The following is a 17,164-nucleotide window of genomic DNA, read 5'->3' on the forward strand; positions in this document are numbered from 1 at the left end:
TCACCGGCCCGGGCCGCGCAGCCCGACCGGCACCCGGCGTGTGGCTCCCGGCGCGGACCCCTGGGTTTGTTTACGGCCCGGGGAGCGCCCTGGGGCCACCCGCGCACCTCGCGGCCGCCCCGCTCTTTTGTGTGCCTGTGTCGGTGGCGCGGACCTGTCCCTCCGTGGCCGGGGACCCCCGCGGGCGCGCTTTGGGGAAACTTGGCGAGGGGCGGCGGGGGTGCCCCGCGCGCAGTGCGGCTGGGTCGCGGTGTCCCGGACTGCCGGGTGCGGGCGCGGGAGGAGGAGGCTGCAACTTTCCCCGAGCGCAGGCCCCGGGCTGTTCCCCCGGGTGCCCGAATAGGGGACGCTGCCTCCCCGCCGCCTGTCCGAGCCGAGATCGCCGCGCGCCTGGGGGCTCCGGCGGCCCCCAGTGACCTGCGGCGCCCGTTCCCTTCCTTGCCTCCCCTCGGGGCTTCTGCCCTCACTGCAGGGCCCGCCATGGAGCGCGCGGCGGGTGCGCTCGGAGATGCCTTCTCGGGCCGGGTTCTCGAAAGCAGAGCCGCGGGGGCCCGTTGGGACCCTGGCGTGCCGGGCGGTGGTCAGCGCGCAGAGTCCCCGGCGCCGCGGGGGGACTGTGCCGGGGCTCCCCGGCCCACGCCAGAGCCGCCGCTGTGCCCAGGGGGCGAGTGCCCGCCTGCCACCCCCCGCCCGGAGGAGCGGCGCGCCCTTAGGGTCCGCCCCGCACGTGCCAGCTCGGCGCCCGCGGCGCCCGGACAGCCCCGGGACTCTGCCAGGTGGATGTTGTGCGTAGCCGGAGCCAAGTTGAAGGTGAGCGGCGTGTGGGCCACAAGTCCCGAGATTGCAGGCGCGAGGGGAACCGGGGATTGGGGGGGCGCCTGGGTCCCGCGATTTAGAATGCCCCAGGGCTGCCTGGCGCTCTGGGAGGGGATAGGAGGGTTCCCCAGGGCCCCTGGGGAACTGCAGCTGCTCCCACTGCTAAGGTGTGTGTGAAGGTAAACTTGGCTGAACTTTCCTAACCTGGAGGACTGGTGACAGTGACCTACAGCAATACCTTTGGGAGCAAAGCGGCTGAACTCGAGATGCAGGCTTGTATGAAACGAAGCGGGTTGGATTAAAACATATTTAAATGGAATCTGGCAACTTTAATTGTATATGCTTGTTTTCTGCTCTTGCCTACTAAGAACGATAAAACCGAGTCATAGTCGTTATGAAATTTCCTGAAATTTCTCGCTTAACTAGGAAGAAGACTATGCGAAATATGTATTTCCGGTAAGATTAAAACTTAAAGGAGTTTGAGTATTTATTGACTAAAATAGATTACTCCAAAGTGTCTATTGTGTAAATTAGATTCCTGGATGTAATGAACACAGCCGAATGGCATTTTTGATAAATTGGTCTACCCTGTTTTAGTAAAAATAGCTCCCTTTTACCATAATTTAATTCCTGTGCTTACTGTAAAACCCGTTGTGGAGTTTTAAGAGACAAACATTATTATTATTCTTCCCTCTTCCTAAATGTGACATCCTAGCTTAATATCAATGAAGTGTCCTTTTTAAAGCATCCTGGCAAAACTGCCAAATGGATTTGGTTTCTAGAGTTACTAGATTTTAAGAACTCTAAACCATCCTGTCCCCATATTAACTACTTTTCAGGGGATCAGGGCTCCAGGATTCCATGGAAAGTTTCCATGTCACTTTACTTGCACTTTATGTGGATATTAAGAAGAAAACAAAACCAAACTCCAAAACAAAATCCCTTATTTGAACGTCATTCCTCTTTACTCCTTTGCTTTTGGTGGTTGCTAATGATTTGGCCTTAGATGATTTCCTATGGGTTTGCAAACTTCAATCGAATACGAAATGTCAAAGTTCAAGTCTCAAGCCAATCTGGTTCTTTCTCTGGGCCGTGAGGAGGCCTTTGGAGTTGGTGTGTGGTTATTTCCCACGGATAGTCAGTGAACCAATAGGACGACAGTTTGGGAGAGAATTCATTAGTTTCAGATTCTTCTCATCTTTCCAGACCTCTTTATACTGAGATTGGGTTGCCACCTGGGGGTAAAGAGGCTGATTGGTCTCAGCAGAGACAAATCCAGGTTGGAGACTTCAGCGGGTCCAGGTGAGGTTGGGCAGTTGCGCAGTTCTGCAACCACCCAGTGAGCCAGGGCCACCGGGTTCTTGTCCCTGGGCTTCCTGGGTCTTGAAGCTGCCGCCTTGGCACAGGAGTGCGTGCTCAGGAAGAGAGTTTCTGAAGATTGTGTTTTATTCCGTTTCCTTTTTAGTCCCAAAGGCTTGTGGTATGGAAGTTTCAGTGCTTTGGTATTGCTAAGACTAGTTGGACAAGTTTTTTATTCTATCTCAGACTTGTAAAAACCAGGTTTTCTTTTCTTTTTAAATAAGAAAAGCACTGTTGTATAAATTTGTCTTTTAAATACATATTTGTAAAGAGGACACTTTCTAAAACAAGCTCATGGCACTCTGTATGTTAGTGCAGCTTTGAACTCTTTGGGACGGGCCCGGCCAATGACTGTCTTCCCTTTGGGACATTATTCCCACATGGTGACCAGCCTTCCCCTTTAAGCAGCCTCTGCAAAAGTAAATTTGAAAAGTTGCCTTCTTTTTCAGAATCAAAAAACAATTTCAGTTTTGCTGAAAGTTCATTTTCTGATGGCTTTTTTTTTTCCTGTTGTGGAAGTGTGTATGTTACTGGCTGTCCAATACTGTTTACCATAATAAATATATTATTTTAATTAAAATGTCCCATCTAGTACCCTTTATAAAATAACGGTTCAAGAAATTACACCACTGCTGCTTCTGCTTTTGTTTTCTTGGTTATTTTAATATGGGTGTCTTTGAGGCTGGATGTGGGAAGGGATCATTGGCAGTTGATTTAAGTTTTTTCCTATGTGAAACTCTTTTTTTTCTTAAAGATGCAAGTTGGTGAGTTAATGCAACAACTCCTGGTATAGTTGAGTCCACAGAGACCCCTTTGACTACATCCTTAGCTTCATGTATCTTCTGTTGGTAGTTAGCCAACCTAAGAAAGTTGAAAGGGCCAAATTGTCCAATACCTTCAGGAATGATTCCCTCCTAAATCCACTGAGCTAACCTTAAAAATGCAGTCTGGCGAACTGTGCTGAGCCTAAAACCTTTAATGGCTATTTAAAAAGTCTCCTGTTGCTGTGCAATTAAGACAAACCCATCAGGGTTTATATGGGAACTGTGCAGAACAGTAGTTTGTGCGCTCTAATTCCACTCCGGGTCTACCTGTAGCAGTGAACAATCAAAACCGCTGCTGGGGCTGTACTCACTTTCTGTGTCTTAGGAGAGAAAACAAGGCTAGAAGTAGAAAGTCCACATTTGTTTCAGCTCCTCTGTAATGCGCCAGGAACGGCTGTTTTTAGTGAAATGAAGGAAGGACACATTTGTCAGGGGAAAACTCATACATTTCGTAAACAGAGAAATTCATCATATGAAGAATCATACAGAGGTAGGTTAAATTCCTACCTGTGCTTCCATTTCAAGTAGTTAACACAATTGTCACATGTAAATTTCACAGACAGGTATATCTGACAAATTGTAACAATTGTAACACAAATGCTACATAGAAGGCAACTCTAACCATTATTTGAATATACAGGACCCAGGATCGTGAGTTATGGTAGGAATTATTTAAGACCTATTTAAAATTATTGAATACATAACTTTAAAAAATATAATTGCTCTATGAAAAGTGACTTTTATTAGTAATTGTCAAAGACAGAAATTTGTCTGTCTTGTCATTTTGTTTTGTCTGAAGCCCCGCGTTATCACCGCAGAGAGAGTGTTTTGGTTTCCACCGAAATTTCCCTGCCTCCAATTGTTTAAACCAGACCCTTAATCTTATTTTAACATATTTAAAATGTTCAAAAAACCCGGAAGAATTGTTTTGTGTAAGTAGCAAGCGAATGTAGCTTAAACACTCAAGCAATTCTGGTATCTAATTGGAAACAGGTGGAATTCTTGGAATCCCATGTTTGAGTCTTTTTATAGCAAAGCCCAGGGACACTTTTCACTTATAGCCATTCGTTTTGTCGAAGCTATTTGAAGAGGGGCCCCACAGTCTCTCCTTATGTCCCACTGTTACTTACCTGGACAAAGCAGTCATGCTGGGTGCTTTAGGAACTGGATACCTGTGAATGCCTGGATGCAGGGAGAAGTGTGTGTGTGCCGATAATGGAGTGAAAAAGGAATCTAATGGCATACTTAGACAAGCGATTTAATATCTGTATTGTTATATGACTTTTAGAGCAAAGAATTTGTGAATTCACTTGTGATTTCTGACTTGATGAACCTTGACTGACTTGAGCATGTAGGTACATTTTATTACACCCTGATTCAGAGAGAAACTACTTGTCCCCCCCCCCAAAGTTCTACATTTAGAGAATATAAAATTCACCAGCAACCAAAAAAGTATTAACTTGGTGAGGAGGGTATTTTCTTTTTTCTTCCTTTCTTTTCTTTTTTTTAAATTTGAGACGGAGTCTTGCACTGTCGCCCAGGCTGGAGTTCAGTGGCGCGATCTCGGCTCACTGCAAGCTCCACCTCCCGGGTTCACGCCATTCTCCTGCCTCAGCCTCCCGAGTAGCTGGGACTGCAGGCGCCCGCCACCGCGCCCGGCTAGTTTTTTGTAATTTTTAGTAGAGACGGAGTTTCACCGTGTTAGCCAGGATGGTCTGGATCTCCTGACCTCATGATCCGTCTGCCTCCGCCTCCCAAAGTGCTGGAATTAACAGGCGTGAGCCACCGCGCCCGGCTGATATTTTCTTAAATATTAATGGCAGGGCCCTCTGAATTGACTGTGTCATTTGATCCATTCTAGTTTTCAAGGCGTGGTCTTGAAAAGCAGTTGATCGCCCTGGTTTTGGGATATGTTTCAGAACCAAGTTTCGATGGTATGTCAGTGTTGGATTTTCCTGCTAAGGACAGCTAAGGTTTGGTATCGAGCAGTTTTGAATTTGCTGAGCTGTAATCAGTCCAGCTTCTTAGCTGTCTTCTGAGAAAGTTGATGGAGGAGAGTGGTCTTTGGCGGGGATGGAGGTGTCCCTGCAGGAAATGAACCAGGTCTGAGGGGAACCTGTGCTGTTCCCCTCATTTGTGCTGCGCCTGAAACAGCTTTGAAGCACCTGGCTTATGACTTAAAAGATTTTTAAAAAGCATTTGTGCTGCCCTATTCGGGTATGACACAGTGAGGGTGAACTACTCTTTTTGAAAGACATCTAAGGTTGGCCATGGTGGCTCATGCCTGTAATCCCAACACTTTGGGAGGCTGAGGTGGGCAGATCACTTGAGGTCAGGAGTTCAAGACCAGCTTGGCCAACATGGCAAAACCTCATCTCTCCTAAAAATACAAAAATCAGCCGGGCGTGGTGGTGCATGTCGTAATCCCAGCTACTCGGGAGGCTGAGGCATAAGAATTGCTTGAGCCTAGGAGGTGGAGGTTGCAGTGAGTTGAGATCACGTGACTGCACTGCAGCCTTGGTGACAGAGCGAGACTGTCTTAGAAAAAAAAAAAGAGACATCTAATTTGTTGTAAAACCTGTCAAGAACCTTCACTTTAAAAAGCTAACGCCTCTCTAATAAAAATAATTTTAATTTTGTTGTAATTAAATTCAGAGAGGATGATGTTAGTGCACAAAATAAAGATTGTCAATTTCTTTATTTTAATCCGATGGCATTTCCTTACTTCAGGAGGCCCAGGACCGTTGGCAGAAATTTTGTGTTGATTAGAGCCCCGGGCCATGGGAAGTGCAGGTATTGTGGCCACAGAGTTCGTCGTCGCCCAATCCCTGGCTGACCCCACAAGCAGGACTGGTACAGATCCCACCCACAGGGTCTTCCTACACAGAGAAACATAATCACACAGGTGACTGGAACGGAGCCAAGGATGGCGGTGTTCCTCCCAGGGATTTACTAACACTGCCAGCCAGCAACTCAAGAACTAGCCAGCCAGGAGTTTCACAGTAAGTGAAACTGACTTGGTTCTGCTTCCTTTCATGAAAACCTTTGTGAAAATGAGCCCAATAAGGGGTCCAAACCTTTATAAAGCACAGGACCCGCCGGAGTGGAAAGGGCCCCGGCCGACTCCATCAGCCGAAGCTTGAAATCTGGACTGTGTGATTGATGCAGTTAACGATGGAGGAAATTAACAGAGCTTACTCTGAAACACCAGGGAAGTGGCTTGTTCTTTCTTCGAGTTACTTTGAGTAGATACTGGCACACTGCTTGTTTTCTTACAGATACCTTTCTATTGGGCTGTGTTTATTCAATAAGGAAATGCAGTTAACTTTTTTTTTTTTTAAGTGAACCACGGGTTATGAGGTGTTCCGAGTTTGGTTAAGGGAAAAACAAATTGACAAATTAGCTCTTTCTTAAGTGAGTATTGCGAAACAGTGAGAAATAGAATGCCTGTCGTACCGTCATTAAAGATTTATCTGGGTGTTGACAGCTTTTTGTTAAATGTGAGACATTCAGATCCTGTCCACCCAGCATATGAAAAAACCAAACCAAACCGAAAAACAAAACGCAACACAAAAGCTTCTTTCCATTTCCCCCCAAAAGCAAGACAATTTTTCTTAAACTGGTACTTTCTCCCTAACGAGTTGCCACGATTTTGTTTTCTCTAACATAGTTTTATGTCTTTAAGACAGAAAGAATATCAACTCTTTTTATTTTATTTTTTGAGACGGAGTCTCACTCTGTCGCCCAGCCTGGAATGTAGCGGCACAAACTCCACTCACCGCAACCTCAACCTCCCGGGTTAAAGTGATTCTCGTGCCTCAGCCCCCCGAGTAGCTGGATTACAGGCGTGCACCACCATGCCTGACTAATTTTTGTGTTTTTAGTAGAGACAGGGTTTCACCATTTTGGCTGGGCTGGTTTCAAACTCCTGACCTCAAGCAATCACCCACTTCGGCCTCCCAAAGTGGTGGGATTACAAGTGTGAGCTACTGTGCCTGGCCTCCACTCTTTTCAGACATCTTTGTTGAGTTGTTCTTTTGGGCCTGTAAGTTTCTCTGGCTTATTGCCACTTTCCCCTCCTGTTTCTAGGGAAGAAATGATTATTTAGATAAAAAATAATTTGATAAAAGGTAGCAGATGATACCAAAGGTAAATCTTTGTCTTGAAGAGCCTGAAGCTGTGAGCACCGGTAAAGCCATGGGCTGTGTTGAGGGAAGAGCCGGCTGGGAGCCGCCCTCAGCCTAGCCTCCGGGTGTTAGCTGGAGCCTTTGCTGTCTGGACAGCCTATCACTTCTTGCCCTTCTCCTGCCCTACCAAGCCTGTCCCTTCCTGTGTTGTGACAACTTTTTTTTTTTTTTAAAACAAGTATTTCTACCGCTCCATTATTTTGAGATTCTTGGAAGAAAGATACTATGTAAATGAAAATTAAAAATAAAATTCTCACTGGAGGGAATCGTATACATGTAATGTTTTTGATGAGGTTTGGAAAAGACTTTCATTCTCCCTCTGGAACTGGAAACATTCTGTGGCTCCTGTCACCATTTCTGTGTCACTCTGAAAGGTGTGGCAGATAATGGTGAAACATATTATTTTCTGTTTTTCACCACAGTAGTTGACCCAGAACTTGAACCCATGCAGTCCTGGGTCCAGTGAATTATTTCTGTTGCATACAGTTCTGCTGTGTCCTTGCCGAGAGCATAGTCAGCAACCACCCAGAGAACACCAGCCTTTCAAAAGGAAAAGGACTGGAGTCCCCAACATACAGAGATTACAGCTAAAATTACGACCAGAGCTGTAAATCAAATCCCGTCTTCCCTTCCTATTCACACAGCAGAGATGTTGTAAGTCATACAGGTTTGAGACAGAAAATTGAGAGCAGAGGAGCATGTGTTTAAACCAGCATAGAAACATTCATTTACCAGAATTGCTTTATTTCAGCTGTATCTCAACTCGTTGCTTACACAGTAACGCTTGCTGTCTTGTCACTCAGCCAAGTGGGAGACAAGTTCAGGTTTCTGTTCCATGGGATCCAGGAGTCTGCAGTCACCGGTGAGCCTGGAGGACCACGAGGTGGCTGGGGCCCTTGGAGAACTGTGCTACAGAGTCGTAAAGCCACCACCCGGAGCTGGCCATCCTAGAGGGAAGTATTGGTCATCTCTCCCCCTCCACCTGGTCCTCAGCCCTGGTCCCACAGTTTGTCAGCATCAACGTGGGACTGGGAGAGGAAGGATATTGCCAGTTATGGTTGAATGTCATTGTCAGGGGAGTAAGAAGTAGTTTGCGATTGTTTTATATGGCTCTGTGTTGGTATATAATTACGCTGTCATCTTAAAACGCCCTGATATCTTTTTTTTTTGAGACGGAGTCTTGCTCTGTCACCCAGGCTAGAGTGCAGTGGCCGGATCTCAGCTCACTGCAACCTCCGCCTCCCGGGTTCACGCCATTCTCCTGCCTTAGCCTCCCGAGTAGCTGGGACCACAGGCGCCCGCCACCTCGCCCGGCTAATTTTTTGTATTTTTAGTAGAGATGGGGTTTCACCGTGTTAGCCAGAATGGTCTCGATCTCCTGACCTTGTGATCTGTCCGTCTCGGCCTCCCAAAGTGCTGGGATTACAGGCTTGAGCCACCACGCCCGGCAAACGCCCTGATATCTTAATGAAATCTTTGTCTGTGTGTGTGTGTGTGTGTGTTTGCAGTTAGTTTTGGGGGCTGCTTATTGTTTGTGAGAGCCAAGTCTTTCTAACACACAAGAGCTGAGTGCGTCGTCTTTTACTCGTTTTAAAACTGCCCATTCAAAACAGGTCGCAATCCATTATAAATGCAGCTGCCAGATGAATCTTCCCGAACCATTGATTTCATGATGCCATTCCTCTCCTTAAACATCCACGGTGGCCCACTTCGGCACAGAGTGGAGACCACATTCGTTAGGGTAGCAGACAGAGTTCCCCCGATGTTCCTTTCTGCCCCACCTAAACCTTTTCCATCCCAGCTAGAATGACTCCAGAATCTTGCATATTTGGGGGAGCTCCCTCCTCCTCCCTCTGTACATCTGAGCTTCGAGCCTATTTCAGAATTTTTTTGGTTTTTTGTTTTTGATTTTTTTGAGGCAGGGTCTTGCTCTGTTGCCCCGGCTGGAGTGCAGTGGTGAGATCATAGCTCACTGAAGCCTTGACCTCCCGGGCTCAAGCAATCCTCCCACCTCAGCCTCCTGGGTAGCTGGGACTATAGGCATGCACCACCACGCCTGGCTGATTTTTCTTTTTTCTTTTTTGTAGAGACGGGGTTTTGCCATGTTCCCCAGGCTGGTCTCAAACTCCTGGGCTCCAGTGATACTCCCTCCTTGGCCTCCTAAAGTGCTGGGATTACAGGTGTGAACCACTGCACCCGGCCTTCAATCCTATTTCATGCATTCCTTTTTCTTTCGCCCCTGTGTGCCCGGCAGTGGTGATGGAGACTTAAAATAGCAGCGGCTTCCCGCCCAGAGGGACGGACAGGACCGGCAGGACAAAGCTGGGATGAATGGAGCTGTGTGTGTCTGAGCCTCTGGGAAGGCTGCAGGAAGGGCTTGGAAGTCAGGTCAGGGAGTGGGCAGGGGGCGCCCACTGAGCTCTGTGTGCCTGGGGAGGTGTGGGAGAGAGGGCTTTCCAGCAGAATAGTTTTGGGGTGGCCAGGGATCTCTAGGGCTCCCTTCTGGGCTTGGGTTCCCTCCCTCTGCCCTGATTATCCCTTGGGTACCCACTACAACCATCCGCCACCCAGGCCCCCACTCTCTACCTTATGTGTCCAATTTAGGACTCATTCAGCTGGTTAAGAATGCAAAATTAATTCTTTTTTTTTTTTTTTAATATCGTGAAAGCAGGTAGATTATAGTAAAATGGCTGTGATTTTTTGTTGTTGTGTTGTTTTTTGAGACGGAATCTCGCTCTGTCACCCAGGCTGGAGTGCAGTGGCGTGATCTCTACTTACTGCAAGCTTCGCCTCCCGGGTTCACGCCATTCTCCTGCCTCTCAGCCTACCGAGTAGCTGGGACTACAGGCGCCCGCCTCCACGCCCTGCTAGTTGTTTTGTTTGTATTTTAGTAGAGATGGGGTTTCACCGTGTTAGCCAGGATGGTCTCGATCTCCTGATCTCATGATCCGCCCACTTCGGCCTCCCAAAGTGCTGGGATTAGAGGCATGAGCAACCCCGTCCAGCCAAAATGACTGTGTTTTGAAAGCTACCGATAGGTATACCTATGGAATAGATGTTTCTTTTTTCAGTCCCATTAATTATCTTTCTGTACAAAGTAACATAAGTGTTACTTTTTCGGTCTCATTAAGGTTATCTTTCTTTGCAAAGTAGCCTAAGTGTTGGTTAAAATACAGCTGACCCTTGAACAACATAGGGATTAGGGGCTGATCCCTTCTCCCGTTCCCCCCACACCCCACCTGCACAGTCAAAAATCCATGTATAACTTTTTTTCCTTCTCTCCCGTCCCCTCTCCTTTTCAGACAGGGTCTCACTCTGTCACCCAGGTTAGAGTTCAGTGACATAATCATAGCTGACTGCAGCCTGGACCTCCTGGGTTCAAGCAGTCCTACCGTATCAGCCTCCCAGTAGCTGGGACTACAGACACTCACCAGCATGCCTGGCTAATTTTTATTTTTATTTTTTTTTTGAGAGAGGGTTTTGCTTTGTTGCCCAGGCTGGTCTTGAGCTCCTGCGTTCAAGTAATCCTCCTGTCCCGGTCTCCTAAAATGCTGAGATTATAGGCATGAGCCACCATGCCCACATAAAACTTTTGACTTCTCAAAAGCTTAATTACTAATAGCCTACCACTGATAGGAAGCCTTACTGATAACATAAACAGTTGCTTGATTAACATGTATTTTGTATGTTATGTATATGATATACTGTATTCTTAGAATGAAGTAAGCTAGAGAAAAGAAAATGTTACTAAGAAAATCGTAAGGAAGAGGTAATATATTTACTAATCAGAAAGTAGAAGTGGATCATCCTAAAGGTCCTCATCCTCTTTGCCTTCACATTGAGGAGTCTGAGGAGGAAGAGGAGGGGTTGGTCTTGCTGTTACAGGGTGGTGGAGACGGAAGAGCTGGAGCAGGTGGAGGGGGAGTCAGGAGAAGCAGGCCTAATCAGTGTAAATTTTTTTTTTTTTGAGGTGGAGTTTTACCCTGTCACCCAGGCTGGAGTGCAGTGGCCGATCTCAACTCGCTGCAACCTCTGCCTCCCAGGTTCAAGTGACTCTCCTACCTCAGCCTCCTGAGTAGCTGGGACTACAGGCACCCGCCACTACACCCGGCTAATTTTTGTAGTAGAGATGGGGTTTCACCATGTTGGCCAGGTTGGTCTCAGAATTCCTGACCTCAGGGGATCCGTCCTCCTCGGCCTCCCAAAGTGCTGGGATGACGGGCGGGAGCCACCATACCCAGCCCCACTCAATGTCACTTTTACTATGGAAAAAAAAAATCTGCGTGTAAGTGGCCCTACGCAGTTCAAACCTGTGTTGTTCAAGAGTCAGCTATATGTATAATTGTACTTGTGGCACAGAGAACACAAAAAGATCCACAGTTTTAAAAACGGCATTGGGCAGAACAGTTTTTTGACAGAAGTTTGTTCTTTGACTCTGCTGACAGCCTGAACGGGAGGAAACTTCCCTATATGAACGAATGGGGAAAATGCATGTTGTAGTTCTCAAAACCCCCAAAAATCTAAGAGAAACCCAGCAGCAAGAAACACCGAGGTTTGAGTGTCAGCATTGGAGGAATGTCTCACGTCTGCCTTATCCCCCAAACCCTGTCCCATGGGTCTGGCCTGTGTCTGGGCAAAGGCACTCCCCACTCCGGGTCTGCCCCACTTCAGAACAGTGGCCCTCATAGGCCTGCGTGCTTTGTGGCCAATTCATTTAGTCAAAGAAAGTACCTAGGATATTTTTGTAGAGGTGACGTCACTGTCTGGCTGCAGAAGCATTTGCTTGGATTTGGGGAAGTGAGGGCTGGGAGAGGAGGGCTTAGAGAGGCAAGATGCCCAGGCCCAGTGCGGGTGGCTGATGGGAGGTGGGCTTAGCATCTGCAGGGACAGGGCGGAGGGAGAGGAACCACCCCAGGCAGGGGGAGAGGGTGTGCCCCCTTTGGGATATGGAGGATTTGGGGACTGGTAGGTAATTCCAGGGGGTTGAGCCCCTGGGGAAAAGGAGGCTTTTAGCTCAGTGGAAAAGTAGGTGCTGAAGTCTGGAAGATGAGTTGAAACCTGGAGTTTGAAGCCCAGGGAGGATTTTGTTGGAGTGTTGGCTGGTACTGGAGAGTTTTGCATCATTTGGGGTGGGGTGGGGTGAAGAATTAATTTGAACTGGCACAGCACCCCTTTGTCTTGACTTTCCCTGTTCTGAAGTGAGGACGACTTGATGTTTCAGCAAAAGGAGCAGTGGAGAGAAAGAATGTTGCTTGTAGGATTGGATTCCACATACCATATCCAGTTTTACATCCACTGGTGACAAGACAGGAGCTTTTCTATTTTATTTTGTATTTTATGTTTTTGTACACTAACAGTAATGGTTTCATGGGAACGGACAGCGGGCAGGCTTAGGCTTAGGCTCTTGGTTTATTTCATGTTACTTGCATGATAGCCCTGTGGAGCTGCATACCTGCCATAGGTGAGAAGCCGGGAGTCGGGGTTATATCCTGGCCTTTGCTGAGCTCCAGGCGTGTTTTTCCTCCCAACCCACGCTGTTCCCTAGGCAACCCTCAGCCGAAGCAGTGGGGTCATTGGGGGACTCAGAAGGGACCTCTTCTCCGGGGCTTCCCAAGATGAACTTGGCTGGGTCTGGGTCACTTAGCGTAAGCAGCTGGGGATGGAAATGGGGCTGGGGTGGGTGGGCTTGAGGGGAGCACTTTGTCAGGGAGGCCTGGCTGGAGCCTTGCCCTGTCTGTAGACTTCAAACTCAGCCCCGCAGAGAAGGGCCATCTGATGATAGAATCACAGCTGCCCCGTCATTCTTGTTAGCAAACCTCATCTGATAGTTGGGATACGGTTGTGGCTCGGGCTGCAAGGAGCCCCCCTGTTGCATTACTCACTATCCTCAGATGCCCAATCCTTGCCTGAAGCAAGTTTGTTGGAAGCATTTTGGGGAACTGTTAGGAGAGAGGCCTGGCCATGGGGCCCGAGGGGCCCAGAGGAGAGGCCTGCCCTGTTTGTGGGTGGTTTGGTGAATGCTGGATGGAGGGTCTCTTTACAGGACTTTCCTCTGAGATGCCGGGGCTGTGCCCCTGGGTGCTGGGGAGTGAATTGCCCATAGATACTGATACCTGTACTTAACCCTGTGATGATCAAGACCAGATCCCCACTCTCCAAGCCCCTGGGAAACTGGTTGATGTAGCCCCTGCAGTGATATCGCACTCAAATCCATGCAGATCCCCTGACATGGTCGGGGCAGCACCCACCACGCAAGCTTCTGTTCTGAGCTACACGGGATGTTGGGCGTGTGTTTTCTGAGAGTGATTTCATAAGACATGTACCATTGGCTGACTGGCCTGAGAGAAACAGCCTGGTCACAGCGACATCCCTGAGATCTTAGCTTCTTTCCCTCAGGGAATTATCACTGGACTGGAAAACTGAGGTTTTGGGCCACTCTGGATTCAGATGCTTTGGTTGTTGTTTTGAGACAGGGTCTTGATCTGTTGAGGACTGCAGTGGTGGGATCATAGCTCTCTGCAGCCTTGAACTCCCAGGCTCAAGTGATCCTCCTGCCTCAGCCTCCCTTGTAGCTGGGACCACAGGTGCGCCCCACCATACCTGGCTAATTTGTTTTACATATTTTTCTATAGATAGGGTCTTATTATGTTGGCCAGACTGGTCTCAAACTCCTGGGCTCAAGTGATCCTCCTGCCTCAGCCTCCCAAAGTGCCGGGATTATATAAGCATGAGCCACCGCGCCTGGCCCAGATGACTCTTGCATGCTGATTTTTTTGTAATGATGGACTTTGTTTTGTTAAAAAATTATAAATTTAAAGAGAAAATATGCAAAAATGTGCACTGGTCTCAGAAATAACACAGCACATTCGAGTGAAGTTGTTGGCAGTTCTGTATATTTCGGGGTGACTCATTTTTCTCATAGGCTGTTGGGGCCATGCATCCATTTGTGTCTGAGCACATCTCCATGGTACCTGATGACTCGAATGGATCCTGTTCAAGCCCCTGGGTTACCCAAAGAAATACACTCCTGGCCTGCTGGTTGGTCAGAGAATGCAGGACACATGGGATATCGTGAGGTGTCCAATGGCAGCGGGTTTGATGTGTCTGCTGTGTGGACAGGGCAGGGGTTTGGAAAGATGGACTCTGGCTGTCTTGCTCCAAACACTTATTTAGGCCGTTGTTGAGCATTTATTGAGTGTCTTCCTGTGTGCCAGGCAGCATTCTAGCATAGGGATTAAGTGACCAGACAATAGGGAATCCTTGCCTTCAAGGAACTGACATTCTTTTTTTGTTTTTTGTTTTTTGACATGGAGTCTTGCTTTGTCATCTGGGCTGAAGTGCAGTGGTGCAATCTCGGCTCACTGCAACCTCTGCCTCCTGGGTTCAAGCGATTCTCCTGTCTCAGACTCATGAATAGTTGGGATTACAGGTGCGTGCCACCATGCCTGGCTAATTTTTTTTGTATTTTTAGTAGAGGCAGGGTTTTGCTGTGTTGGCCAGGCTGGTCTCCAACTCCTGACCTCAGGTGATCTGCCCACCTCGGCATCCCAAAGTGCTGGGATTACAGGTGTGAGCCACCGCGCCTGGCTGGAACTGACATTCTTGCAAGGGGGATGGAAAACAAAGGCCAGGAATAAGTGACCTGTATAGCTTGGGTGCCCAGTGGCCTGGGAACAGATAGAGCAGGACAGATAGAGCAAAGCCCCACAGAGTCACTTCTGTCTTCTGAAGGCCCTGAGAAATAACAGATTATTATTATTATTATTATTATTATTATTGTTATTGTTATTATTATTTAGAGCCAGAGTCTCACTCTGTCACTCAGGCTCCAGTACAGTGGTGTGATCATAGCTCACTGCAGCTTTGACCTCCTGGGCTCAAGCAATCCTCCCACCTCAGGTTCCTGAGTAGCTGGGATTACAGGCATGTGCCACCATGCCAGGCTAACTTTTTTGTATTTTCTGTAGAGATGGCGGTCTCGCTGTGTTGCCCAGGGTGGTCTTGAACTCCTGGCCTCAGGCAATCCTCCTGCCTTAGCCTCCCAAAGCGCTGGGATTCCAGACCTGAGCCGCCACACCTAGCCCTGATTTTTAAACTGAAGAGGGACAGTTCAGTTGTTGGGGTGTGTCTCGGAGGATCCTTCCGCAAGCCCCACATGAAAGGCAGGCTAGAGTGAGGGGGAGGGATGATAATGGAACCAGGAGGGTGTGGTGATCATGGCCTGGCGAGAGGATGCCAGGCTGTGGCTGTGCCAGGCTCAGTGTGCCTGGCCCTGGCATTTCAGGCAAGGACCACCGAGGGGTGATGGGAGAGATGGGGCTGGGTGAGTGGCATTTCCGCAGGCATCCAGAGGGGTCCGAGAAACCGAGGTTGGGGAACAGCAGGGGTGGGGAACAGCCTGTGGAGGGCGTGGTCATCAGTGTCCCCCACCGACACGGCACATCCAGCGAGCCCACTGTGTCCCCAGCGCCTGCGGTGCAGGGGGCTGGCACCTCTGGAGGTGGGCTCCGTGCAGACATCCACCCAGTCAGTCCCCACAGGTTTATCAAACACAAGTGGGGCAACAGGACCCACACTTTGGCATTGGACATGACTCACGCACGCGGGGAGTCGGCTTGGAGTTCCTTTATTCATCCCTATTTGCTTTCTGTCTGTAATCCTTTGTAATTCCTTGGTTTCATGATGTAATTCTAATGGAAGTAAACCCGAACCTTTCAAAATTATGTAATTAATTGCATTCAGCTTCAATGACAATGACTAATTATAGTGATACCGGTGGCAAGGCAGGTACCTACTGCAGGGGGGCTCCTGTCTGCTTGGTACTAGGACTATCACTTCTGTGCACATCGGAGCAACTGCACAGGAGATCAACTGGCTGCCCTGTGGCCTGCTCCAGTGCCTCTGGTCCCCACCTTACCAGGAGCAGCTCCGCGGCCATGCAGGGAGGGGCCGGGGAGGGTGGGAGGGTGGCGGTGTGCAGGGAGGAGCTGCTTCGGGGTGGGAGGGCGTGGACTTGTCTGCAGGTTAAAGAGAGGAAGTCTTGCTGGGAAAGTAACTTCGGGGCTGGTTCCCTGAGGGCGTTCTTCTCTGATTCACCTATTTTCCTGGAAAAAGGAGGGAGGGCACGTTCAAGTGAACGTGAAGGGTTCAAGGATCGGAAAGGCAAGCCAGGTACAGTGGCTCACACCTGTAATACCAAGTTTGGGTGGCTGAGGCAGGAGGATCGCTTGAGCCCAGGAGTTCAAGACCAGCCTGGGCAACACAGTGAGACCCCGTCTCTAAAAAAAAAAAAAAAAAAAAAAAAATTAGCCCAGCATGGTGGCTCACACCTGTAATACCAATACTTTAGGAGGTCAAGGCAGGAGGATCGCTTGAGTCCAGTAGTTCAAGACCAGCATGGGCAACAGTGAGACCCCGTCTCTACAGAAAAAAAAAAAAAAAGAAATGAAATTAGCAGAGCATGGTGGTGCACACCTGTGATCCTGGCTACTTGGGAGGCTGAGGCTTGAGCCCAGGAATTGGAAGCTGCAGTGTCGTATGGCAGTGCCACTGTACTCCAGCTTGGGTGACAGAGCAAGAGGAAGACTGTCTCTTAAAAAGAAAAAAAAATCCAAAAGCAAGCTTATGGAGAAGGGAGAAAGAGTGACAGTCTCCTCGGGGCGTGGGAGAGCAGAAGATGGATGTCAGGTTAAAAACCATTGCTGTGCTGTAGTATTTCCAGGAGGCCAAGTCCAGGGCTCTGGGCCCTGTACGCTGCTGTGGCATCAGACCCTGAAACAGAGCTCTGAGGTTTTAACCTTCCCAGAAAGTCTGCATTTTTTTTGCAGATCGGTTTTATTTTGTGTTAGGAGGAGGCGCTTTTGCTAGGAAATCTTCACTGCAATTTGTCCCCGCTAAATCAGGGCACTTGGCATCTCCTTCTAACGGGGGGTGGGGGGGAGTGCAGAGTCTGTCCTGGAATGGGACACACAGTATTCA

At 48.5% G+C, this 17,164-nt stretch overlaps 1 protein-coding gene across 1 annotated transcript in view; it reads left to right on the top strand.

Moving 5' to 3' along the window:
• The first annotated feature begins 12 nt into the window (after window positions 1-12).
• Window positions 13-17,164, top strand: part of CUX1 (cut like homeobox 1) — a 451,669-nt gene continuing 434,517 nt past the window's right edge. Inside the window, 1 exon segment of the mRNA XM_017857649.1 lies at window positions 13-810. Within this exon segment, the coding sequence (XP_017713138.1) occupies window positions 481-810 (330 nt within the window). The 5' untranslated portion in view covers window positions 13-480.

The sequence above is a fragment of the Rhinopithecus bieti genome, unplaced genomic scaffold (genome assembly GCF_001698545.2).
Source record: "Rhinopithecus bieti isolate Rb0 unplaced genomic scaffold, ASM169854v2 scaffold_42772, whole genome shotgun sequence".
NCBI lineage: Eukaryota > Metazoa > Chordata > Mammalia > Primates > Cercopithecidae > Rhinopithecus > Rhinopithecus bieti.